The sequence below is a fragment of the Arabidopsis thaliana genome, chromosome 4, assembly GCF_000001735.4.
Source record: "Arabidopsis thaliana chromosome 4, partial sequence".
NCBI classification, from domain to species: Eukaryota; Viridiplantae; Streptophyta; class Magnoliopsida; order Brassicales; family Brassicaceae; genus Arabidopsis; species Arabidopsis thaliana.
Genome location: NC_003075.7, coordinates 16,810,334 through 16,832,019, shown reverse-complemented (window position 1 = coordinate 16,832,019; position 21,686 = coordinate 16,810,334). Strand labels below are relative to the sequence as shown.

General features: G+C 37.7%; 6 protein-coding genes, 1 non-coding gene and 1 pseudogene across 12 annotated transcripts; 1 reads left to right on the top strand and 7 right to left on the bottom strand.

Moving 5' to 3' along the window:
* Positions 1-636: 636 nt before the first annotated feature.
* Positions 637-867, bottom strand: AT4G35400 (annotated as a pseudogene; the record flags this gene model as incomplete). The annotated part of the gene is made up of 1 exon: positions 637-867.
* A 460-nt stretch (positions 868-1,327) lies between these two features.
* AGF1 (AT-hook protein of GA feedback 1) lies at positions 1,328-2,694 on the bottom strand. Its single transcript, NM_119705.3, has one exon. It carries the CDS (start codon positions 2,415-2,417, stop codon positions 1,518-1,520), a length of 900 nt encoding a protein of 299 aa, NP_195265.2. The 5' UTR covers positions 2,418-2,694; the 3' UTR covers positions 1,328-1,517.
* A 2,236-nt stretch (positions 2,695-4,930) lies between these two features.
* Positions 4,931-5,383, bottom strand: AT4G03395. Its single transcript, NR_144050.1, has one exon. It is a non-coding gene; the product is annotated as an uncharacterized misc_RNA (transcript).
* Positions 5,384-5,872: 489 nt separating this feature from the next.
* On the bottom strand, positions 5,873-12,228 carry AT4G35380 (SEC7-like guanine nucleotide exchange family protein). 2 transcript variants are annotated; one of them, NM_001342349.1, is made up of 10 exons: positions 10,777-12,228; positions 10,333-10,682; positions 9,825-10,247; positions 9,338-9,630; positions 8,956-9,229; positions 8,365-8,861; positions 7,951-8,272; positions 7,523-7,877; positions 6,780-7,435; positions 5,873-6,659 (listed from the first exon to the last, which is right to left on the bottom strand). In NM_001342349.1, exons 1-10 carry the CDS (start codon positions 10,811-10,813, stop codon positions 6,060-6,062), a joined length of 3,807 nt encoding a protein of 1,268 aa, NP_001328406.1. In that variant the 5' UTR covers positions 10,814-12,228; the 3' UTR covers positions 5,873-6,059. The 2 variants fall into 2 exon arrangements, with proteins under 2 accessions (NP_001328406.1, NP_195264.2); NM_119704.4 differs by having other exon boundaries at positions 10,333-10,672.
* Positions 12,229-13,286: 1,058 nt separating this feature from the next.
* AT4G35375 (exodeoxyribonuclease VII, small subunit) lies at positions 13,287-14,132 on the bottom strand. The gene is made up of 4 exons (NM_001342348.1): positions 14,018-14,132; positions 13,692-13,818; positions 13,505-13,609; positions 13,287-13,428 (listed from the first exon to the last, which is right to left on the bottom strand). Exons 1-4 carry the CDS (start codon positions 14,023-14,025, stop codon positions 13,333-13,335), a joined length of 336 nt encoding a protein of 111 aa, NP_001329344.1. The 5' UTR covers positions 14,026-14,132; the 3' UTR covers positions 13,287-13,332.
* Positions 14,133-14,475: 343 nt separating this feature from the next.
* On the bottom strand, positions 14,476-16,882 carry AT4G35370 (Transducin/WD40 repeat-like superfamily protein; the record flags this gene model as incomplete). The annotated part of the gene is made up of 13 exons (NM_119703.4): positions 14,476-14,562; positions 14,643-14,721; positions 14,809-14,901; positions 14,980-15,105; positions 15,197-15,295; positions 15,405-15,479; positions 15,568-15,664; positions 15,762-15,810; positions 15,909-15,938; positions 16,032-16,100; positions 16,175-16,385; positions 16,461-16,540; positions 16,636-16,882. 13 exons carry the CDS (start codon positions 16,880-16,882, stop codon positions 14,516-14,518), a joined length of 1,302 nt encoding a protein of 433 aa, NP_195263.4. The 3' UTR covers positions 14,476-14,515.
* A 211-nt stretch (positions 16,883-17,093) lies between these two features.
* AT4G35360 (pantothenate kinase) lies at positions 17,094-19,944 on the top strand. Of its 3 annotated transcripts, NM_001342346.1 has the most exons (13): positions 17,132-17,223; positions 17,328-17,533; positions 17,839-17,904; positions 18,008-18,074; positions 18,146-18,214; positions 18,295-18,435; positions 18,530-18,658; positions 18,769-18,855; positions 18,987-19,061; positions 19,142-19,219; positions 19,312-19,389; positions 19,479-19,541; positions 19,637-19,904. In NM_001342346.1, exons 2-13 carry the CDS (start codon positions 17,364-17,366, stop codon positions 19,715-19,717), a joined length of 1,104 nt encoding a protein of 367 aa, NP_001328325.1. In that variant the 5' UTR covers positions 17,132-17,223; positions 17,328-17,363; the 3' UTR covers positions 19,718-19,904. The 3 variants fall into 3 exon arrangements, with proteins under 3 accessions (NP_567984.1, NP_001328325.1, NP_001328326.1); NM_119702.5 differs by having other exon boundaries at positions 17,094-17,533; positions 19,637-19,944; NM_001342347.1 differs by lacking the exon at positions 17,132-17,223 and having other exon boundaries at positions 17,275-17,533; positions 18,157-18,214.
* Positions 19,943-21,538, bottom strand: XCP1 (xylem cysteine peptidase 1). Of its 2 annotated transcripts, NM_119701.4 has the most exons (4): positions 21,017-21,538; positions 20,687-20,922; positions 20,457-20,597; positions 19,943-20,360 (listed from the first exon to the last, which is right to left on the bottom strand). In NM_119701.4, the coding sequence occupies exons 1-4, from the start codon at positions 21,489-21,491 to the stop codon at positions 20,145-20,147; spliced, it is 1,068 nt and encodes a 355-aa protein (NP_567983.1). In that variant the 5' UTR covers positions 21,492-21,538; the 3' UTR covers positions 19,943-20,144. The 2 variants fall into 2 exon arrangements, with proteins under 2 accessions (NP_567983.1, NP_974687.1); NM_202958.1 differs by having other exon boundaries at positions 20,016-20,597.
* Between the last annotated feature and the right edge of the window lie 148 nt (positions 21,539-21,686).

Genomic DNA, 21,686 nt, shown 5'->3' with positions numbered 1-21,686 from the left:
AACATACTTAATCTCTCACATAAGCTTGTTTTTATTTAACCTTGGAGGGAAGGCATATTCTCTTGCATGCAGGCTTTATTTTTATTTTCTTTGATTTTTGTTTTTCTCAAGTTTCAATGTGTTTTGAAGTTGACATCATCATAGATATTAGGGTTTTAGTTGTTCTCCCAAAATATTCTTTCCCTTCTCTGCGAGACAGTGGAAGTTCAGTTTTATCACAAATTAGAACATGTTTATATGACAATAATCGGAAGATTTAGTTAGAGCCTTAATGTGTGAACATCAATTTACGAATATAATTAAAGTCCATTTTCTCCGTATTACTCACCTAATAATTAGGGGGGAAATGTTATTTAATACCTGAACTTACAAAAAATGGCCAAATTAACCGTGAATTCGTGAAATGGCCGTTTTATCTCTCAACAAAAAGTTGACTTCTATTTTAACCTTTAAGTTTGCGTTGACTCGGTTTAATAAACCACCGTTAAAAATCCTTCTAACAGCGTAATTAACAGCCGTTACAGAACATCCGTTAAGGTGATACGATGACGTTTTGTGCTATCAACAGACTTCAAAGTCGACGAAACCTCTGAAAAATCTCCAAATCAAAACCCAAATCCTAAAAATCATTCTCTCTCAAATTCGATCTGCTTCTCCTTCCGGCGTTGTTTTAGCTGCATCTTGTGCTCCCTCTTCTCCGCCACAAGACTCAGATACCACATTCGTTTCACCCCCAACTTCTTCTCCAATTTCATCTCTTTCTCCTCGCGGTGGTGCTTCGACTCCATCTCCCACCAAATTCTCTGATTCGTGAAGCATTGGAGATCCAATCCTCATAACGACGCCATTCTTTCTAACTAATGGCATTTCAGAAAACGAATTGAAGCAATTAGGGTTTCGATTTTGATTTTGGGGGCAGGATTAGGTTTCGATTTGGGTTTAGGGTAATTGATTTTGTTTTGGGAATTTCTATTCTCGATTTTGATTTCTCTTTAGCACAAAACGTCATCGTATCACCTTAACGGATGTTCTGTAACGGCTGTTAATTACGCTGTTAGAAGAATTTTTAACGGTGGTTTATTAGCCCGAGTCAACGCAAACTTAAAAGTTAAAATAGAAGTCAACTTTTTGTTGAGAGATAAAACGGCCATTTCACGAGTTCACGGTTAATTTGGCCATTTTTTGTAAGTTTAGGTATTAAATAACATTTTTCCCTAATAATAACATTTTTCACGATTAATATGGTCGATTTGACATTTTTCTGTAAGTTTAGATATTAAATCACAAATTAATACTATTTTTTTTTTATGAAACTTACCAATTCTATTCATAAAAACAAACAGAAAAAGGAAATTTAAGCGTTCGTTTTCTTTTTTCACACACCAAGTTTTAAGAGAAACAAAAAATAAATAAATAAAACCTAATATTCGCATTTCGCAACCGCTATAGCTAGTAGCCTAGTAGTTTGAGGTCAAACACGCAAACGCAACAAAAGGTGTCACCAAAACGCTAAAACTCTAAAACGCGGGTCTAGTCGCACCGCCACCACCTCCTCCGCTACCGCCGCTCATACCGTAAATATCTCCCCCGGAGAATTGAAAATTGTTCATATTCATTCCAAGATTGTAGAAAGCAACACCTCCTCCACCATTTCCACCTTGGAGGTTTGACTCACACGCCTGGGCCCCACTCCCCGTAACCTCCGACGACTGAGACGCCTCCGGCTGCTGCTGCTGCACCCCGGTGGTTCTCGGCGGTGGGGTTTCTTCCTCTTCAATCGGTAACCTATCATAAACTGCGTTTGCAAAAGAAGCAGCCATCAACACTACCGGTCCCGAAGCAATTAACGAACCAGCCACATTCCCTCCTACAACTTGTCCTTGACCTCCGGCTAGATACACCGTCAAACCTCCTGCTCCCGGTGGTGCAGGCGGTGGAAGCGCAGTACCGGTCAAAGACAAAATGTCAAACCGACCATGCAGGGTAATCACACCTCCACCAGCCGGAGCCGCAGGTTGCCGTATCGTGACGTTAGTGACCGCACCCGTGCCGCTTATAATGCAAACGCCGCAGCCGCGACGAGTGGCGTAGGTGGAGACTGCCTCGGATATGTCCGAACCGGAGGTGACTTCAAGAACGTGTGATCTAAGGACGTTAGGACTATCTCTAGTTATAATCGTCGGAGGTTTGGGTTTGTTTTTGGAACCTGCAGGACGACCACGTGGACGACGTCCGGAGGAAGAGCCAGAGGCTGTGGCTGAGCTGGTGGCTCCACCGGTGGGAGTGGTCTCGGCCTTTGCTTCGTCTGCTTCAGATCTGTTAAGTTCCATGTTATTTTGATCAGGTGGGGTTCTGGAATCTTCAGGTCTCTGTAGATGCAGTTCTTGCCCTAGAAGAGGGTGCATATAACTAGACATTGATAACAAAAACAAGAAACTGTGGTTTGGGTTTTTGGATTTTTTTGGTTATAGCTAGTGAGAGACAAAGACAAAAGTCGACAGAAGTGGTTTGTCACTGAGAGTATTTCAGAGACTGAGTTTGATTATTAATAATGCTACGGACAAAACAAGAAGACGACAAGAGAGAACAAAACCTTACTGAATAATTAGAGAGAGAGAGGTCTACATATGTGAAAGAGCTGGGTCGGTGAAATTTGTCTGGACCCAGATCTAGATCTTCATGTGAAATGGAATGAAACAAAGGAGAGAAAGAAGTAAAGCAAGAGCATCACAAAACACAGCTCTCTTCTAAACTATAATAAGGTACATATAAATATAAATAATACAAATATATTTGTGTATCCATATAATAATATGTTGGGTTGGTGTAGTGACTTTTCCTCGAGTGAAGCAAAAAAACTAAATTAAGATGTTGACGACCTAAGAAGGGACTGATGGATTCTGCGGGAGACAAAAGAAGGATTCTGGAGAAGTAAATCACGGAGATAGAGAAGTTAAAGGAGAGGCCTTTTGTGACGGTGAAGGGATGGTTTTGTGATGGTGATATGATGATTGTAGATTTGTTTTGTTTTCTAATCTTAAAGCAAAAAAAGAAAACAAAGCGAATGTAAATTGTTATTCCAAAGTCAAGTTACGCTGTTTGATTTCAAGAACTATAACCGACCAAACTATCTGTTAGTGTTTTTTGTCGGTAAATAACATAACGATTGTCCTCTTTTTATTTATTTTTAAGTTCAAACTATTACATTTTAGTATTTTTACAAAATTAAGATCGGAAGTTTTAAAATACTAGCATTTGCTCTTACCATGAGTCTATAGATATATAAATCATGTGTGTTTAATTAACATGACAAGAACCAATTGCTGAAAAAAAACTAAAAATAGTTTTGGTCATTCAAGATCTTTTATTAAAGATCAAAACATAGGAGTAGTAGTTATTTTCCCACCTAAAACTTTGATTTTAGACAATGAACTGGAAATAATTTTGTTCTCTCCTAGTTAATCATGCTGATATATAAACTCATATGGATTACTTTCGAATATTTTCTTTTGAGTGGTGATGAAGTGATCGGACGAGTAAAGCTCAAAAAGAATTTGTGTGTGTAATGAGTAGAGGAAGACAATGAATGGGGCTTCATGGCTGTTATTTGTGAAAAGAGTGGTGGATTTCACATTTTCACATGATGAGCACTTTGCTTTCTTCCTATTTCTTTTTTAGTTTAAACTTTTAGATTTCTCGAGCCACTCAAGACATGGCTTGGCTTTTTTTATTTTATAATGTTCTAATATCAAAATTGCTAAAACTTTACAGAGGGGGCGTGTTTTATGTTACAAACAAAGTAAGCTGAATTAATTTTATGCACATGCTTGCCAATAATACTAATTCGATTTCAACGACTAATGGATGGACATGCATCTTAATATGGCTTCTTAGTTTTTGTTACTTAGCGTAAAGACACATTTCAACAGTTCTTAGGGATTTTCACGATGTATTTAATTGGTTTACATAAGAATTTAAAAATTTAACAATTATTTAAACAAAACATTTAAGTTTTTAATAGTACTATAAAAATATAAGTTTTCATATTTTTTTTCAAAAGAAAGTGTTAAAATTTTTAATTATGTATAAACCATATTAAACTTATAAAAAATTTAACACTTATAAAAAAACCTTTAAAGTTTTAATAGTAATAATAAAATATAAGTTTTAAAATATTTTTTAATAAAACAGAAACAAATGTTAAAAATTTTAAAAATGTGTAAGCCACCTAAAACACCTCTGAAAAGTTTTGATGATATATATCCAACTAGTGTAGACAACATTTTAAAATCTAGCATTTATCCAAAAATATTTTAAAACTTTAAAATTTTAAAAATTTAACACTTATTTTTACAAAATTAACACTTACACAAAATTTATTAACACTTATAAAAAAAATCCTTTAAAGTTTTAATAGTAATATAAAAGTATAAGTTTTAAAATATTTTTTATTAAAAGGAAAACAATGGTTAAAAATTTTAATAATGCGTAAACTATATTGAACCTAGAACACCTCTTAGGGGTTTGGATGATGTATCCAATTAGTTTACACAAAATTTAAAATTTTAACTTTTATCCAAAAAAACCTTCAAAATTTAATAGTAATATAAAAGTATAAGTTTTAAAATATTTTTTAATAATAATAAAAAAGGTTAAAAATTTAAATAATATGTAAACTATATATTGAACCTAGAACACCTCTTAGGGGTTTGGATGATGTATCCAATTAGTTTACATAAAATTTAAAAATTTAACTCTTATCCAAAAATACCTTTTAAAGTTTAATAGTAATATAAAAATAAAAGTTTTATTCCCTTTAAAAACAAGAAAAATCAAAGTTGTTAAAAATTAAATGTTGTAAACCTGAACCTAAAAATAAAAAGTTTATCCAAAATATTATTTGAAAATAATAATAAAAAACTTAAAAGTTTAAATAGTAATATTAATAGAAAATTTATTTATTTAAAAAGAAAAAGGAAATTAGGAAAACACAAACCTAGGGTTGTGGTGATGATGATCGATGAAACACAAATTCGTCTTCTTCCTCCGGAGGCGACTCGTACTCTAAAACCATCAAACAACGAATCTGCTAACTGATCGTCAATTTCACTATCACTCTCTTCGCCGTCGAAGAATCCTCCGGTACGTGAAAGCGTTTCGGTGGCGAGATCTTGGATCGTGTGAAATAAGGGAGACATAATTTGAACTCGATTGATATAAGAAGATGTTGTCACGAGAGATCGAAAGCACATCAGTGATCAGTCGCAAAGCTTTGATCGAGACGAGAAATATTTGCAGGTCTTGAAAAGGAAAGAAGAAGAAAAAGATGAAAGATGGCTTTTTGTTTTATGATTGATCAACAAAGAAGAAGAAGAAGAAGAAGATATGATGAGGGAGCGTATTTATAAGCAACGGCTCCATTGAAAATAAGGAAAGTTGCTCTTGTTACATTACATAATTACCGTTACAACATATCATATCTTTATTACTGCGTAACAACAATATACATCAAGGGTAATTTATTTGAATCTTTTTTTTTTTTTAATGTTATGCGAAGAAAAGGAAATTGATCAGGTTAAGAAAAAGTTATATTACCGTTACAAGAATCGGATTGATCAGTCTCTCTTAAAAGAAAGGATGGTAAAGATCAACTTCGTTAGCATGAGACGCTCCACATGGATCATATTTCAGTAAACGATAAAACAAACCATCTGCAAATCTTTTTTTTACAGCCTTAAAATACTCTCTCCAAGGTTGCCTCCTTCAGGCCAAAGAAGCCTATACCCTTTTCTGGTAATTACCATTATAATTCATCTAAAGGAAGGATCTTGTTTAGTTCCAACGCTCATCAACAAAATCAACATGGATAACTATATTATCAAAAGTCTTTTCTTTTCGTGTCAGTAAATTTCTTTAAAATTACGCAATGTATAAATTTCATTTTAAGAAAACAACATAAACATCTATGGCCAAAATTTATTCGGGTAGACAGCCAAACCCCCAAAACAAAATGTGGACGACACACAGATCAGTTAATTACTTAAGCCACAAGCAAGCGACTAAGCCAAAATAGGACCAATGCACGATTTCAAAACATTGCTTAGGACGTACGGAACTTGTGGAGAGCAATGCTCAGTCCTCACAAGATCCACCAACAAAGGGAAGAAGCTGGACACGTGTTTCTTCAGAGACTCTGCTTCTAATGAGCACAAGGCTTCGAGTGAAGAAACAAGCAGTGAAGTTCTCGCCGTTGCTTCTTCTACACGATCTGATTCCATCGGAAGAACCCATAGCACCGGTTTTCTTTGTTGTTGTTCTTGTTGTTGTGGATCTGTGCATTTAAGGTAGATCTTCACGATTTTTGCGCATTCAGTGACTAGACGAGACTCGAGATCTAGTTCTTTGGAGACGTTTGGATTGCAAGTAACCATGTCTTGGAGGAACATCATGTAGGATTTGTAAGCCTCGTTCTCGAAGTTAAGTAGTTGAGGCTCTGTTAGGTTTTGGACAGAGCATGCTCTCTTGAACTTCCTTCTAAGGACTGTGTCGGTGTTTAGTTGCTGTGCGTGAGACGCGATGCACGAGAAAATGTCTGCCAGAATATCCACGTGTGATGCGGACAATGAGAACTGGTTTCTTCTGTATAAATCACTCACAACCTGTAAAAGAAACAGAGGAGTCAAGAACAGAGTCATTGGCTTAAAAAGAGAGAAACAGAGAAGTCAAAAACAGAGTCCTTGGCTAAAAAGAGAGAAACAGAGAAAGGAGAGAGAGGGGACCTCAACGATTTGAGACAGGACATCAATGTGTTTCTTTGTTCTGGAGACAACATACGACATGATGTGAAGACTGTCATCATCAAGATCACCTATGTTTACGCTTTGACCAGAAAGTGTTTCAACATCTTCGATATCATCCATTGTTCTCAAGACTTTCATGAAACCGGCGAAAGTCAGCGACGCTGCTTCCTTGAGAGCCAAGAATATCTCTCTCCATTCATCTTCAGAGGCACTACGAGCCAATCCATCAGCCAGATGTAGCAAAACAGAGATTCCAGAGCCTGTAGAGCCTTGAAAAGGACTCTTTATGAACCCTACGATGATTGACACAACGCTTGGAAGCTGAGATCTCACGGATCTGAAAAATTTAACGAGTAGATCGACGAGAAGCTGCAATGCAAGTGTTGATGTCTCAACGTCCCATGTAGTTTCTTCGGTGTCTAGAGAAGCTGAGGATGGCGAATCAACACTTTCTTCAAATAGCATATCGGTTTTACTTCGTATGTTGTTGAAAACTGGGAGAATGATAGAGCTGAAGATTCCAGTCCAAAAGGGTCTTGTAAAAAGATGACCATGATCCATCAGAATGTGGAACAATACTTCTATGGAACGCTTTCGAATTGCTGGTCTTGGATCCGAGACTTGCTTACATAAACCTGAACAAATAAAAATACTCAAATTATTTAACAAAACAGAGGATATAACTTAGTGTGTAAAGCACATAAGCAATATCTTGTTGTAACCTGTAAGCAGAGGAATCCAATAGGATACTTGTTCATCAAGGTCAGTAAAACTCTGTGTATCAGAAAAATCTTCCTTTAACGCTGAGATAGTATTGTTCTTGAGTTTCTCATTCAAGACAAGTCCTCCTTCTTCAAGCTTTAAAGCGCAGAAACGAAGAAATTCTATGGTGTTGAAGCCAATGTCACCTTCAAACTTGCTGTTTGTGAAGGTGATGAGACATCTAATGCAGTCTGCGTATACCGTTATCTCTGTCTCGATTATGCAATGAAAATGATCCCGCACAATTTTCTCGATTGTCTCGAAAGCTAACAGTACAATGTTCTTCCTCTCATCAAGCGCTGCAGTTGTAAAAACCTAAACAAACAAGATCATTAGTAAACATATTCAAAGATGGATATTGTATTGAGAAATGTTGTGTGTTACTTACTGTGAAGACATTTTTCCAACCAGATTTCACATTACTAACTCGACTAAGAACCATTTGAGAAACACATCGGACTATTAGCTCTCTAATCTCCGCGGAACTGCTTTTCTGCATAACAACGACGAATGGTCGAAGAAACTCATGTTGGAAATGGTAGTTTGCTAGCTCCTCACGCTCCAAGAATTTCATGGAAAGCTGACGAAGCGAGTCCATGACAAATATTGCAACAGAGAGATTCTCTGACAAGCCAACTGATACGAAGAAATCAGAAAGAACATTCCATATGCGGGACCAAACTAATCGGATCCGGTTCATGTTATAATGCCTGTCACAGAGAAAGAAAACAGTTCATTTGATCAGAGAATGGCAAAGCAGAGCAATGTAAAATTAGTATAAGATCATAGAATGAGAAGTTACGCTGTTTCGACTAGTTTCGTGAGGCTAAAGACACGAGGATCTGTTGGTGACTGAAGTTCTGACATGGAGACTTTACATAGCGCTTTAACAAAAGAAACTATAGCTTCACTGTTCAACCTTTGGCTATTAGCATAGACATGGTTCAACTCAAAATTGCCAATTTGATCAAGTAGATTCAAATTTGCAATGAAACTTTTGATCTGCTCCGGAGTAACTAGTTTGGGAACACTTTTCACAAGTGAAGTACTATCATAAGAACCTCCCCTAACAACAGCCATAACAGATGGATTCTGAAAAGATCCACGTTTCTTTAAATTTGGAAACCCTAAAGCTTTCTTGTCATCTACCTCAGCTTTTTTTGTAGGGACGTAACGTTTCTCTGATGGTGATACTTCTCCAAGGAGTTGCAAATGTTCAATGCGTGAAAGACAAGTTAAAATATGTTCCCAAGAACCATGTAGATGGTTACCGTCTTCTATGGCTATTGTTATTATCGCCTGCATACAATGGGACATATTGTTTATTCCATCAGTTGGTGATATATATAGAACATATTTTTAGCTAGGCTGAGATATAAAACAAAGGACTTACTTTAACAGCATCAACATTTTTCTGCTTCATATCTGCAGCACAATGAAGATTAGTGAACTTGGCCATGGAAGTTACAAAAGCATCTCTTTGAGTTTGCATTCCCATAACTGCAGTGACATGAACCGCATATCTGAAGCCTTGTAAGCAAAGAGAAGTTGCTAGTCTATCATCACTCTGGTCAATAGTGACACTGAATGCAGCAAGCATCGGTCCCCAAGAGACCTCTAGTATGAATCTCAAGATCGAAATATCTGTAACAGTATGATAAACTGACCTGCAGACGAATAACATCGCAAAACATATTTCAGAATCTTGCTTACAAAGTGAGACACAGAGAATAATATATATGACACATAGAAGCTGGTCTAGCAATAATGCTTACTCTGATTTCTCTGGCTTAGCTTGGAACTGTTCCTGAATATCCCTTATAAGACGTCCATTGGCACCATGAGGTTTCTCATCTGGTTGCATCCAAGAAACCAGATTGAGAATTCCGTCTAGGCCCAACAGTTTATTCAAGCCATTCACCTGTTTGTTTTGTGGGGCTAAAGTGTCCGAGTTCATCCTGATTTCTTCTTTCACAACTCGATCATATAGAGAACCTAAATACTCTTCAGGCAAGTCCTTTCCATCGTCTATCCCCCTATTGTTGCGGACGAAGTCAGCTTTCGTCATCTAAACAAACATTGAATTTGAACACAAACATCAGAACGATTCAGACCATTTCTGTACATGTATGTACAAGATCAGAAACAGAGGAAATGACCAGATTTGTTACACTTCATATGTCATCAAACGTGAATTTCAAGGCAATAAGTTATTCTACTCAGTAGATATGCTTGATAAATATCAGAAGAAAGGAAGCATACCTTATCCTTAACCATGTTGTTGTGTGCATCTGTGTTGAGCATTATCACAGAGTATGCAAGAACATAAGCAGTGTCTGCACTAGTAAAAGAACCAGGGTTGCATTTCCAGTAATGTTCTGCAAACTTCTCCATGATTCGATCAATCTTCTGTGCTTCTCCTGGTAGCCTAAACCCACGTAGAAAGAACCGTATTGCTTCGACAAAATCCTTCTTTTCAAAGTTAAACGAATCAACATATGCATGCATAACTTTTAGTGGAAGTTCATCTCTTTCACCAAGATAATCACCAATCACAGTTCCATTTAGCCCTGCGGTCTTCATCAGAAACGAAGCAACTTCCTCAGGGGAGCTACCTATTTTCTTGGTACTTATGAGAAATTCGACACCTTTCGACGGCTTCCTATTGAACAGAGAGATACCTTTCTGCAAATCACCAAGAACTATATGTCAGTGAACATAAAAACTGATATATCATAAAAAAAGATTTAAGGACTTGTAAATACTGGACCTGCAATTCAATTTTGTAAGCCCTTCGTTGCTCAAGCATAGAAGCATCATAAGCTTCTGGATTACTAGTATCTGGCTGTGAATCACAGTCAGATATAGTTCCTTCTAACTCACTAATCTGGCTTGCATTACTGTCCATAGAAGCATAAACTTGTGAGCCCTTAGGCCAGACCGTCTCGTTCACTTTCAACTGCTGGTCCATCCAATTTCCCATTGCCTTGGCTAAGTTAACCAAACACTTGACAGAATCATTCCTGAATGTACTATCTTGCGCTGGAGACAACGTTGTTGATGATCCGGTGGGTGGTCCTAGAGCAGTTTTGAGAAGACCGTTGACAATCCTGCAAGTATCTGATGGAATTATAAGAGCTTTAATACATTACATTTACTCTTAACGAGTCATGCAACAATTTTGTGACAGTTTCTTAGACTAATCTAATAATACCTTTCAAGTATGTTTGAAGACTCCACATCGCAGTCATAGTTCACAAAGATATCGACCATCAACTGCGGATCTTGCGACATTTTGTCTAGCAAGTTGAGAACAGTCATCTTCTGCAAGTAACTAGGTTGAAGAACATTCTCAAGCACGCGAAGAACAATCATCGGAAAGAAAATGCCGATTTCTGCTTTCAAGACTGATCTAAGCTTTGATAACAAGCTCATGAAGATAGCACATTGCAATTGAAATATTGACATGATTGATACCGCACTGTTCTTTAGTAGTGATAAGCATAAGTATTGCTTAACGGCATTGATGAAGCTTTCATTAGTCCGCCAAACAGAACCACCATTGTCAATAATGACTTTAAGCAACTCCAAAGACAGAGTCTTACCTCTCACCATGATCTGATCATCATTGTTCTCCTTGGACGAAAACCTCATGGACAATTTACACAAGTTCTTGAACAGAAGAAAAGCGTCTTGTCTCACCTTACTCATGTCACCGGTCTCAGAATCACCTTCTCCGTTTGCCACGTATCCTCGGAAAGACGGTGAATCCGGAGTCATAACGGTTTCAGTCTCGGGATTTTGCAACAGAATCTGAATCACATCAGGAGGAGGAAGAGGACTTCCTTGTCCTGCAGCCATGACTTCATTCACAAACCCTTGACAGAAATAAACAGAGCTTCCTTCATTAACACTCTTGTCCGTGAAAGTTAATAACTCGTTGACGTAAATCGTTTTGACAGAAACATCAAGCGAATCTTCTTCAGATCTTGTGAAGATCACAAGCATCATCTGAGCTAAGACAGATTTAGCACAGATCTGTGTCGTGCCGCTCAAGCCACCAAGGTAAATATTATAACAAGTCTTGACAACGTGTAACAAGCAATCACCACGGATCAAGATACATGGAGATCTAACGGCAGCGAGAAGAACTCTAAGAACAGCGAGTTGAATCGGTTCTTCGGCTATAGCACCGACTTTGGAGACGGCGTTGACGAGTTTGAAGAGGATTGAATCTTGTTTTGATGATTGGATCTCACCGCGGAGGATTGAGAGAGAGAAGAGTTTAAAAGCGCAATCTAGAGAAGGCTCGACGACTTTTGAATAAGCTGTTTCGAGAGATAAGAGAAAAGGTTGGAGAACGGAATCTGCATCTGATGCGGCGAGGCCAGAGACGACGGAGGAAGGATCGTGGAAGTCGTCGGGAAGAGATTCGAGCTTGTCGAGAACGGATTTACATGAAGAGACAAGGTACGTGTGTTTACGCCACGCAGCGTTTTTTATGATCTTGTCTAATGATGGACCTATGATCCGGCCACAACGTGTGGCGCCGCCGAGGGTTTGTGACGTTGACATCGCCGGAAAATCAAAAGTTTTGATTTAGTCCATTGGTCGAAAGAGAGAGAGATTGATATTTGATCGTAAGTTTCAATACGTTAAGTGCGGCATTTATATAGCTTCTTGATTTGCTGAATTGGTAAAAGCTTTCCTGCTGAAGAGGAAGAGCGCGTGGAGATCATGTGTTATAGAGAGGCGCGTGTGACTGTCTTATTACCCACTCATCTCCCACGTCCCATATGGCAACTATGATCCAATCAAATGTTTTTAAATATTGATACCATACAAATGTATACTAATGGTCACGTTATTAAAAAGTATAGTAATGCGTCTTAATCAAATTGACTTTGATGGGAACGTAACCGTAGTAATCTAGAAAGTAGAAACATAATTGCACTTATACATTTTCTAGCTTTCTTGTATGACTTTTTTTGAACGTAACAGTAGTAAAGTAAAGTAAGTAATGACTATGATTTTCTTCAATTCCCACGATAATGTAGTCATTAGTCATATTAATGCATTGGTTATTCTTCGAACATTTAGTATCGTATATGGGTAAAATAAAAGATAGTTTATGAAATGTTGATTTAGGGATTAAGAAACTATAGATAGACGACCAAAGAGAGAGAAAAAAGATGATTCCAAAATTTGGGTATGACTTATCAATCAATTCACTACGACTAAAATTAATCCGACTTGTATAAGTACAAGTGTAACAAGTCAAATGATTATTTTGGTTTCTAGGCCATAGATTATTGTGGGTTTAATCCAACTATACTGGTGTCCAAACGCCAAACACGACGACATTTTGATGATATACATTGATTGTCTTGCAATATTCTCGACCGTAAGGACATCGCAATATGCTGTCTAAGAAATAGGAATATATCGTCATTTCTACAAAAGTATATATTATATGCATACATTAATATAATTATATTTGATTGGTTGCATTCATTTTGCAGTAGTGGGTTTATACATAAATTGACATTTTCAAAGGAAGCAATTGAATTTGCTTGGATAAACCAAATGGTGATGGAAGGAAGATGTAACGTTTTACCTTGTATCAATCATCCAAATAAGACCTAGTCCTAATAGGATCAAAGGAACCTAAAACCGTAACAAGACTTCTAGAAACATTTTACTAATTAATTATTATTCCAAAGGTTTTGATTCATGATTCTCTCAGTACTACTCTTCCTCATCGATTCCTTCATCCACACTTCCTCAACTTTGTAATGGCATAGTCGTAGCTTTTCAAGCACTCTTCCAAATTCGTTTCACTTAGTTCCAATTTTTGTACTGATTTCTACCAAACATAACATAGGGTCAATATAATTAGTGTTTATAAAAGAAAGACACAAAAAAAACTCGTTCTTAGTTACCTCAAGCCTATCAAAGAGTCGTCGATGTCTTTCCTCAAGCTTTGCAGAAATCTCATCCAAACTCAACTCGGTTTCTTTCAAACGTTGTTTTACTTTCTTCGATCTCTAAATTTGTTTTGATCAAATAAAATTGGTATGATCATATCCAAACTAAAAATGCCCGTTATTGGTTATGCTTATTAATTACCTGATTTAGCCGGTCACAAAGTTGTTGTTCCTTTTCCACTAGCCTTTTATAAGTCTTCTCCAAACTCCTTTCGCTTAATCTTAAACTTTGTTCTGATTCTCTCAATCCAAATTTGAACCTCTTATATCTTAGGGTTCCATGAAATTTGTATTCATATCCAAGAGAAAAAAAAATACACATTATTCTTGCTTACCCCTACTCTGGTTGAAAAATTGCGAGATCAGGGATACACAATACTGAAATGCATTTGGAATCATATATAATCAATGAAACCAGCGGATCAAACAAAGAGAATTCAGCTGCAGGTTCTGTTCATATTCGCGTACCTTGGCATACACGGAAGCACGCATCATCTCTTGCTGACGGTGTCTTTTGCTCAGAAAATTGGGAATTAGGGTTTGTCGCTTCGATTGGTTTGGCTCTCTCTGAAAAAATGTTTATCCAACATCCAAACCTTTGATCAGAACGGGCCTTGAAATTAGCAATGTACCAAACAAAACCCGATTGAATAATAAACTGGCTTTGGGTTTGTTTTGTTTTATTATTAAAACAATAGAATTAACTAGAGAAATTAGCAAAACTAGACAGATACTGAGACATAAATAAGAAAATATTTTTGAAACTTTATTTTTTTGAATGAAAATATGTTTGAGATTATTGTATGCAACAATCAACAACGTTTAGATATAAAAAAAACACGGATCATTTCAAATGGGAGTCGAGGATCTGAAGGAAGTCGACATAAACAAGTTCTTAATTATATAAAAAAGTGGGCGTCAGCTTCAAGAAACAAAGTATCTTCCCATGTGGTTCATGGTCGGCTGCTACCATATCTTCGGGACACAGCAGTGTCTGATAAGGTATCCCACACCTGCACAAGCATGCGTATACATATACGTTGGTTATCTCAAAAACAGAATTTGTTATTTCTTGTACCATCAAAATCCCTACTTACATTTAGCCCCTCTGAGCCACCAACAGCGAGTAAGAAGGGGCAGTCCGCTGAGAATGAGACCGAGAAAACTTCTCCCTGTTTGATATATCAAAGTTTGGAATGGTAAACAAAGAAACCAGAAACAAACATATGGCAGCAAAAGTTCTTATTCATGGCTCTTACAGCATTTGGCTTGTTTGTAGCAATCCATGATGGTTGGTTGTTTGAAAGATCCCAAAGTTTCACACTTTCATCCGCAGATCCCGTAGCCAAAAGCTGCACAGCTCGGATATTAAACGACTACACTATGAATATGGTAGGAGACAAGAGAGAAAGAGAGATATATGTGTGTACATTGGGGGCATGTATGTTGTATGATATGGAGGAGACTTCACTATCATGAGCATGGATAATGAAACTTGGTGATAAATCAGAAGCACGTGTATCAAAGCCCTTCACAGTTCCATCTTTGAGACTCACCTAAGATGGAAGAAGAAAAGTTAACGATTCACATCAGATATCTGAATCATTCAGATGTTTGTGTTAGAAGAGCAAAGAAAGCGTAATGCACCACAAAGGAGTGTTCGCTGTGAGGATCCCAAGCCAATTTTTCGACTTTGGCCTCGGTAGACCATTTCAAACCCGAGTTTGAAGGGTCCCTTCCATCTTTCTCAAACATATATATATATATATATATATATATATAAAAGACTGATCAACATAATGATAAAAAAATTTCATGTACAAGACTCAACACATAAATGGAACAAAACAGTCACCAATACTACAGTACGATCACGAGACCCACTGAGGAGTACTTCTGGAGTATAATTGTTCCATGCAACCGCGTGAACCTGTTAGCCAAACAACACACAATAAATAAACCATGAGCATGCACAGATGCTAGCTTGAAAGAGCATGGAAACAGTTTCACCTTCATACCTTCTTTTCGTGATGCTCCATAGTAACCTTGCATTTCCCCGTAGCCACATCCCAAACCTTCACTTTTTTGTCTTCACTACCACTAGCAACTATATTCCTATTTTCCCAGTTAAAAGTTAAAAAAAAAAGAGTCTGGTAAGCAAGTTCTGGAGATTATTTTCAATCATGAAACCAGCGAGCTTAAACATATGTACCGAAACTCCTTGTTCCAAGCAAGATCAATTACTGGACCAGTGTGGGAATCTGATGTCTAGAGTGAGAGAAAGACAACTAACATGTTACATTTGGAAAAACAGAGGAGCTAAATAATTTTCAAAAGTTGGTTGTCACACCTGCCCGGCTATCCGTCCCAGTTGTACACAAGGTAGCACCTCATTCACCTGAAGCATTATATAATCAGCTTACAAATCATTATCTCATGATGGATAAAACAAAAGGTAAACATCATCAAAAAAACAGTTAACAAGTACATACAAGGTCAAGATCCCATATCTCTATAGAGGACTCCATTGTCCCGATAGCTACAAAGTTCCCTGCGAACACGAAAGCAAAACTTGAGGAAAATGATCATAATCTCATCCACAGCTATTCTTGGATACACACAAACCTTTTCCCCCTCCTTTGAGAGGACAATCAAGCCATGCTGTGCACAATGGAAGCTCGGATATAATCATGTCATTGCGAAGATAAATGTTTTCGGATTCCTCATATACATAAACCTCGAGATAGTTGACTTCATGTTTAATAGCAGCACAGATGATCAGTGAATCGGTTGGCCTAATTGTCAAGTCATCGTGATCCTCTGAGTCATAGTCACCCTAGGGGATATCAAGATCAGTATTTACTATTGAGTCTCCACAATTAGTAAGAGAAAAATTAATGGTGTTTCTTACGTCAGTATCCTTTAGGTATGGATCCATGTCATTGCTTGGATAATAAAGGTGTCCCTGCCCAGAGCTAAACAGTTCAATCTCTGAGTCCAAACGCAAGAATGAAGGAAACTGTACATTAGCATATATGCAATGAAAATATGCAAATATGTAGGAAAAACAGAAGAAAGTTATATACCATCATCCTCTTCATCATAGTTATCCATGTCGAGTTCTTTCAAGAACTTGACAACTTCATCAGCATCTGTTGAAGAAGAAGAAGCAACCTTGCTTTTCCCAAAAGATTTTGCTACAGACTTGGCATGAGTAACTTGAGCATTCTGAATTTCATCGTCCATCTTTTCTTCCATACAAGGAGATTCAGCAGCAACAGGCATAGCCTTTGATGCCTCTTTTGGGATCCATGAAAGTGCAACTATCGTCATTCTGCAAAAATCAAAAGAGATTTTTACTTAATAAGCGCAGCTCGGTTAGGAAAGCAGAGAACGCCATGAAGCAACTATGAATGAATCAGCAAACTAGAGATGACTTTTAGGGTCTGTAAACTTGGCAACTAAAGAGCTTACGATCCAAAAAGGTTTCAACTTTAAGAAAGAGAGACTCCAATTCATCTATACAAGACTATTGTATATACAATGCACTATACAAATGAACTATATACTATGATAGCTTACTATCAGAAACGAAAACCACACAACAACGTAGGACTCGTCGAAGAGGAGAATCCAAGAAGCTTGCTCTGCTTGGGAACGCGCGGCACAAGGAGGCAAGGAGGATAAACGAGAAACGCTTGAAAGCAATTAAAATAAGGGTTTCCTCTTAACTTGCCATTTTTCTGTTTTAAAGAAAAATCACTTTTTTATTCTACAGTGTTTCATTTTCATATCTCACACGTACGAACGAAGAATGGAGAGCGACTCCGAGATGGTAGCGTTGCCTCTGTTACCGACTCCGATAGAATCGAACTACAGGGCTTGCACCATTCCTTATCGATTCCCTTCTGATAATCCTAGAAAGGCTACTCCCACTGAGATCTCCTGGATCGATCTCTTCTCCAATTCCATCCCTTCTTTCAAGTTTGCATCTCTCTCTCGTGATTCTGTTTTGCATTTTATGTTCAAGCTTTGATTTTTGTGATCTAGGAAGCTCATATACCTTTGAAATTACTCGGATTTTGGATTTTATCCGTCAATTCGATCAATCTGTTCTATTTTGGTTTTACGATTGTTGTGACTTTTCATGAATTTGGGCTTTGTGACATCATGAAGAAACTCTGATTGTTTATTGACGTTTATAGGAAACAATAGAAATTCTGATCCAACCAATTTAAAAATTCAAACTTTCAATGTTCTAAAGTTGTTTTGTTTGATTTTTTTTGCAGGGAACGTGCAGAGAGCGATACAACCGTTCCAGATGCTCCTGTTCGAGCTGAAAAGTTTGCCAAAAGGTATCTTCTTTTTTTTTTGTGTTCTCACATGTGTGTTCATAGTTGCTTAAAAGAGGCGCTCATTCGCTCAAAAGTATCAATTTTGGGTTTGATTTCTCGCAAGGTATGCGGAGATTCTTGAGGACCTGAAGAAAGATCCGGAGAGCCATGGTGGTCCACCGGATTGCATTGTAAGTATAGTTTCCTCTTGTAAAGTAAATGCTTGTAGAGAGCTTTGTTGTTCATGGATTTATTTTTGCAGCTTCTCTGCAGAATTCGTGAGCTGATACTAAGAGAATTGGGATTTAGGGACATATTTAAGAAAGTTAAGGTGTGGTTTTCCTGACAAGGATTTTCTCAAAAAGCATTATATTCTCTTGCACTCTTTGCTGATCGAAAGAGTTCATTTAGGATGAGGAGAATGCAAAGGCAATATCACTATTTCCTGAAGTTGTCCGTTTGAGTGATGCTATTAACGATGAAGGCAAGCGCATAGAGAATCTGGTCAGAGGGATATTTGCTGGAAACATCTTTGATCTGGGTTCTGCACAGGTATATGTCATATCTTTCTTTTCATGATACTCTTCTCTGTTTTGTTGAGTATCTTAATGAGTGGATCTTATGTTTCTTTATTCACATATTGAAGCTTGCTGAGGTTTTCTCAAAAGACGGCATGTCCTTTTTGGCTAGCTGTCAGAACTTGGTTTCACGACCATGGGTCATTGATGACTTGGATAACTTTCAAGCTAGATGGCTCAAGAAGCCTTGGAAGAAGGTCACTTCTTTAACTTCTCTCTGTTTTGTCCTAACTATGCTTTATCATGACTTCAGGAGTTTTATCGCAGGACACACTGATTTGTTTTATTTCTCTCTTTTTCATGCCAGGCTGTGATATTTGTCGATAATTCTGGTGCAGACATAATTTTGGGTATCTTGCCCTTTGCTAGAGAAATGCTACGTCTAGGAATGCAGGTGCTTCCTCAGTTTTTTTTTTTTATGCACAACTATGGACATTTTGTTCTCTGGTTTGGCTTTTTGATTGTGAGAAGTTGTTTATTATGTATATTTCTAAGTTGTTCCTCATTGCACCTTCCCTTTTGAAGGTTGTACTGGCTGCTAATGAGCTTCCGTCTATCAACGATGTAACTTATATCGAGCTTGCAGAGATCTTGTCTAAGGTGATGAATAGAGTCATTTGGGTACTCTCGTCCATTACAGATTAAAGAAACTCGACCCTGACTGAGTCTTAATTTACCAGCTGAATGATGAAAATGGACAATTGATGGGTGTTGATACCTCAAATCTTCTTATTGCAAATTCAGGGAATGACTTACCGGTATGTTATTCAAAAGCTCGCACAAGAAGATTGAACTTCAAGTTATCACTAATTCCTGTAAAAAATTTCTTATCCTTTCTATCCCGTTGCAGGTTATTGATCTTGCAAGAGTATCACAGGAGGTTGCGTACCTCTCAAGCGATGCAGACTTGGTCATCTTAGAAGGCATGGTAAGACCTTTTAATCGCGTGAAGTTGGTGAACTATGTGTTATCTAGTCTTAGGTATCAACAAACTGACTCCTTGACTGTCCTGTACAGGGCCGTGGAATAGAGACAAACCTTTATGCTCAGTTCAAGTGTGATTCCCTCAAGATCGGAATGGTATTAAACTTATAATTCCATGGCGTTACATAGAAAAAGAGTTACATGTTTCTTAATTCTTCCTTATTACTCAAGTCTGGTCTTTTGTTATGCAGGTGAAGCATCCAGAAGTAGCACAGTTTCTCGGAGGACGGCTTTATGACTGTGTCATCAAATACAATGAAGTTCAGATTTAATTATATTTCACACACATTTTTACTAAACCAGCCATTCAGTTTATTATATTAAAAACTGTTAGGCTTTGTAAGTTAGAGATCCAATCTCTATCTCTGCATTCAGATGTAAGAATTGAAAACTCTTTCGACATTCTTTATCAAACACACACAAAAAGCACCAATCTTTCTGATTGGACCTTATCTGGTATTTGAAAGTTTCATATTTGTAGAGAACATGATCTTATTGAGAGAGGTAGCTCTATGGTCATGTTTTTTTAGGTTTCTTGAAGCTGGATGAGCATTTGGAGGATGTGCAGTCAGAAAAATGGTAAGAGAACTCTTACCATGTTATTTTAAAATCTCACATTCATCAATACAATATAATGTGCAATAGAAATGCATTGAAAGAAAGAAAAAAAGGTAGGATGCAGGAACAAAGGTATATCTATCACTTGGTCTTGGTAGGATATGAGGCCATCTTGTTGATTCCACAGAGTCCCTCTGGTTTACCAGTGTTTCTCTTCATCCTAATAAACCCTTTCTCTCCCCATCTTGGTCCCCATGAGTTCTTGACAATAACATAGTCAGATCCCTTTGATGAACCATATCCAACCGCTGCCACACCGTGGTCTAGGTCTGTTCCACATTTACCATTAAACACTCCCTGTAAACAAACAAAAATCTCCAAATCGGTTTTTGAGAGAATGAAAGATTGGATACATAGAACACAATTTCGATATCATAATCATCTGTTATATACCCCTTTGTAGAACTGGAAGTCTCTTCCTGAAGCCTCAATAGCCACACTGACTGGCTGATGAGCTAAAGCCTTCACCAGGCTTTCGTCATCATTTTCAGGGACATCTTCGTAGCCGCTGATTGTCACACGTTCCACATCCTCCTGTGTAAGGTTCATGATTGATCAGTGTTTATAAAAAATCTGTTTCCCAGTGTTAAGTTTTGATTATGTTTGTGTCTAGTGTTTGTTACTTTCTGCTCTTGACAAATTCCTTCCTCCATGAGATAAGGGTAATCATCTTCTTTGTGGAGACCACCGGTCGAAATTATGTACTGGAATGCGTAGTCCATGAGACCTCCATTGCAGCCACTGTTGAAAGTTGTGTCACAGTCTATGAGTTCTTGCTCTGAAAGCGAACTCAGATTCCCTGTTGTGATCTGGTTGATCCCCTCGACAGCTGCAACTGTTGAAAATGCCCAACAGCTACCTGCAGCAACAAAATAAGATCGTTGGATAGCTATTCGAATCTCTGAGTTCTGTTCTATATACCTGGGACCAAGATGGAAAGAGAGAAATGTTACCACATTGACCCTGGTCCTTGACAGGAGCCACAGCGCCTTTCTTTCTCCAGTCTACGGATTTAGGCAAGTCCGTGATATCTCTGTACCTGAAGTTAGCTGAGGGCTGTCTCTTTCTAGAGAATTGTGGCTTTGCAAGTCCTAGATATCTTCCTTTGAACTCTTCATGGGTCAAATCCGCAAACTCGTTCAAACCGAGCCAGTAACTGTTGATCTCATTGTTCCTCTGGTCTATATGCATCAGATTCTCTCTGAAAACCTCAAACCTGTGCACCTTCTCCTCCACGCTTTTGTAAGCCTTGCTGTGTTCTGACATCCATGACTCGAAGAGCTCTAGAAGCTTGTCAGTGTTTGTCAAATGCTCCGGCGTGTATCCAACAATGGAGAAATCACGGGCAAAAGCACAACAGAGGAGAGCTGATGCTGAAATGGCAACCAAAAGAGAGAATTTGGAAAGTGATGGTGCAGAAAAAGCCATAGCCAAATTTGTTCACTGAGAGAAGAGGAAGAAGAAGAAGAGATGGTGTGAAACAGAGTAGAGGAATAGAGCTTATATACAAGTTGGAGACAAGACAAAGTCTCATAGGATTGGCTTTGAAGCAAAGACAATGATTAATTTAAAAACTAAGTACGCCGGTCTCCGAGTCTTCACGGTTGGATCATTTTTGGTTAA

What these genes read in the sequence shown, in the direction of transcription:
- AGF1 (NM_119705.3), bottom strand. Translation starts at nt 2,417, where the DNA reads ATGTCTAGTTATATGCACCCTCTTCTAGGGCAAGAACTGCATCTACAG.
- AT4G35380 (NM_119704.4), bottom strand. Translation starts at nt 12,137, where the DNA reads ATGTCAACGTCACAAACCCTCGGCGGCGCCACACGTTGTGGCCGGATC. An exon ending in ACAACATGGTTAAGGATAAG is followed by an intron (nt 9,631 to 9,824) that starts GTATGCTTCCTT and finishes ATGTTTGTTTAG; the next exon opens with ATGACGAAAGCTGACTTCGT. An exon ending in TCCTGTCTCAAATCGTTGAG is followed by an intron (nt 6,660 to 6,779) that starts GTCCCCTCTCTC and finishes TTTCTTTTACAG; the next exon opens with GTTGTGAGTGATTTATACAG.
- AT4G35375 (NM_001342348.1), bottom strand. An exon ending in TTTGTGACCGGCTAAATCAG is followed by an intron (nt 13,610 to 13,691) that starts GTAATTAATAAG and finishes AAACAAATTTAG; the next exon opens with AGATCGAAGAAAGTAAAACA. An exon ending in GACTCTTTGATAGGCTTGAG is followed by an intron (nt 13,429 to 13,504) that starts GTAACTAAGAAC and finishes TATGTTTGGTAG; the next exon opens with AAATCAGTACAAAAATTGGA.
- AT4G35360 (NM_119702.5), top strand. Translation starts at nt 17,364, where the DNA reads ATGGAGAGCGACTCCGAGATGGTAGCGTTGCCTCTGTTACCGACTCCG. An exon ending in TTGCAGAGATCTTGTCTAAG is followed by an intron (nt 19,062 to 19,141) that starts GTGATGAATAGA and finishes TTAATTTACCAG; the next exon opens with CTGAATGATGAAAATGGACA. An exon ending in TGGTCATCTTAGAAGGCATG is followed by an intron (nt 19,390 to 19,478) that starts GTAAGACCTTTT and finishes TGTCCTGTACAG; the next exon opens with GGCCGTGGAATAGAGACAAA.
- XCP1 (NM_119701.4), bottom strand. Translation starts at nt 21,491, where the DNA reads ATGGCTTTTTCTGCACCATCACTTTCCAAATTCTCTCTTTTGGTTGCC. An exon ending in CAAGGACCAGGGTCAATGTG is followed by an intron (nt 20,923 to 21,016) that starts GTAACATTTCTC and finishes TTGTTGCTGCAG; the next exon opens with GTAGCTGTTGGGCATTTTCA. An exon ending in GAATTTGTCAAGAGCAGAAA is followed by an intron (nt 20,598 to 20,686) that starts GTAACAAACACT and finishes AACCTTACACAG; the next exon opens with GAGGATGTGGAACGTGTGAC.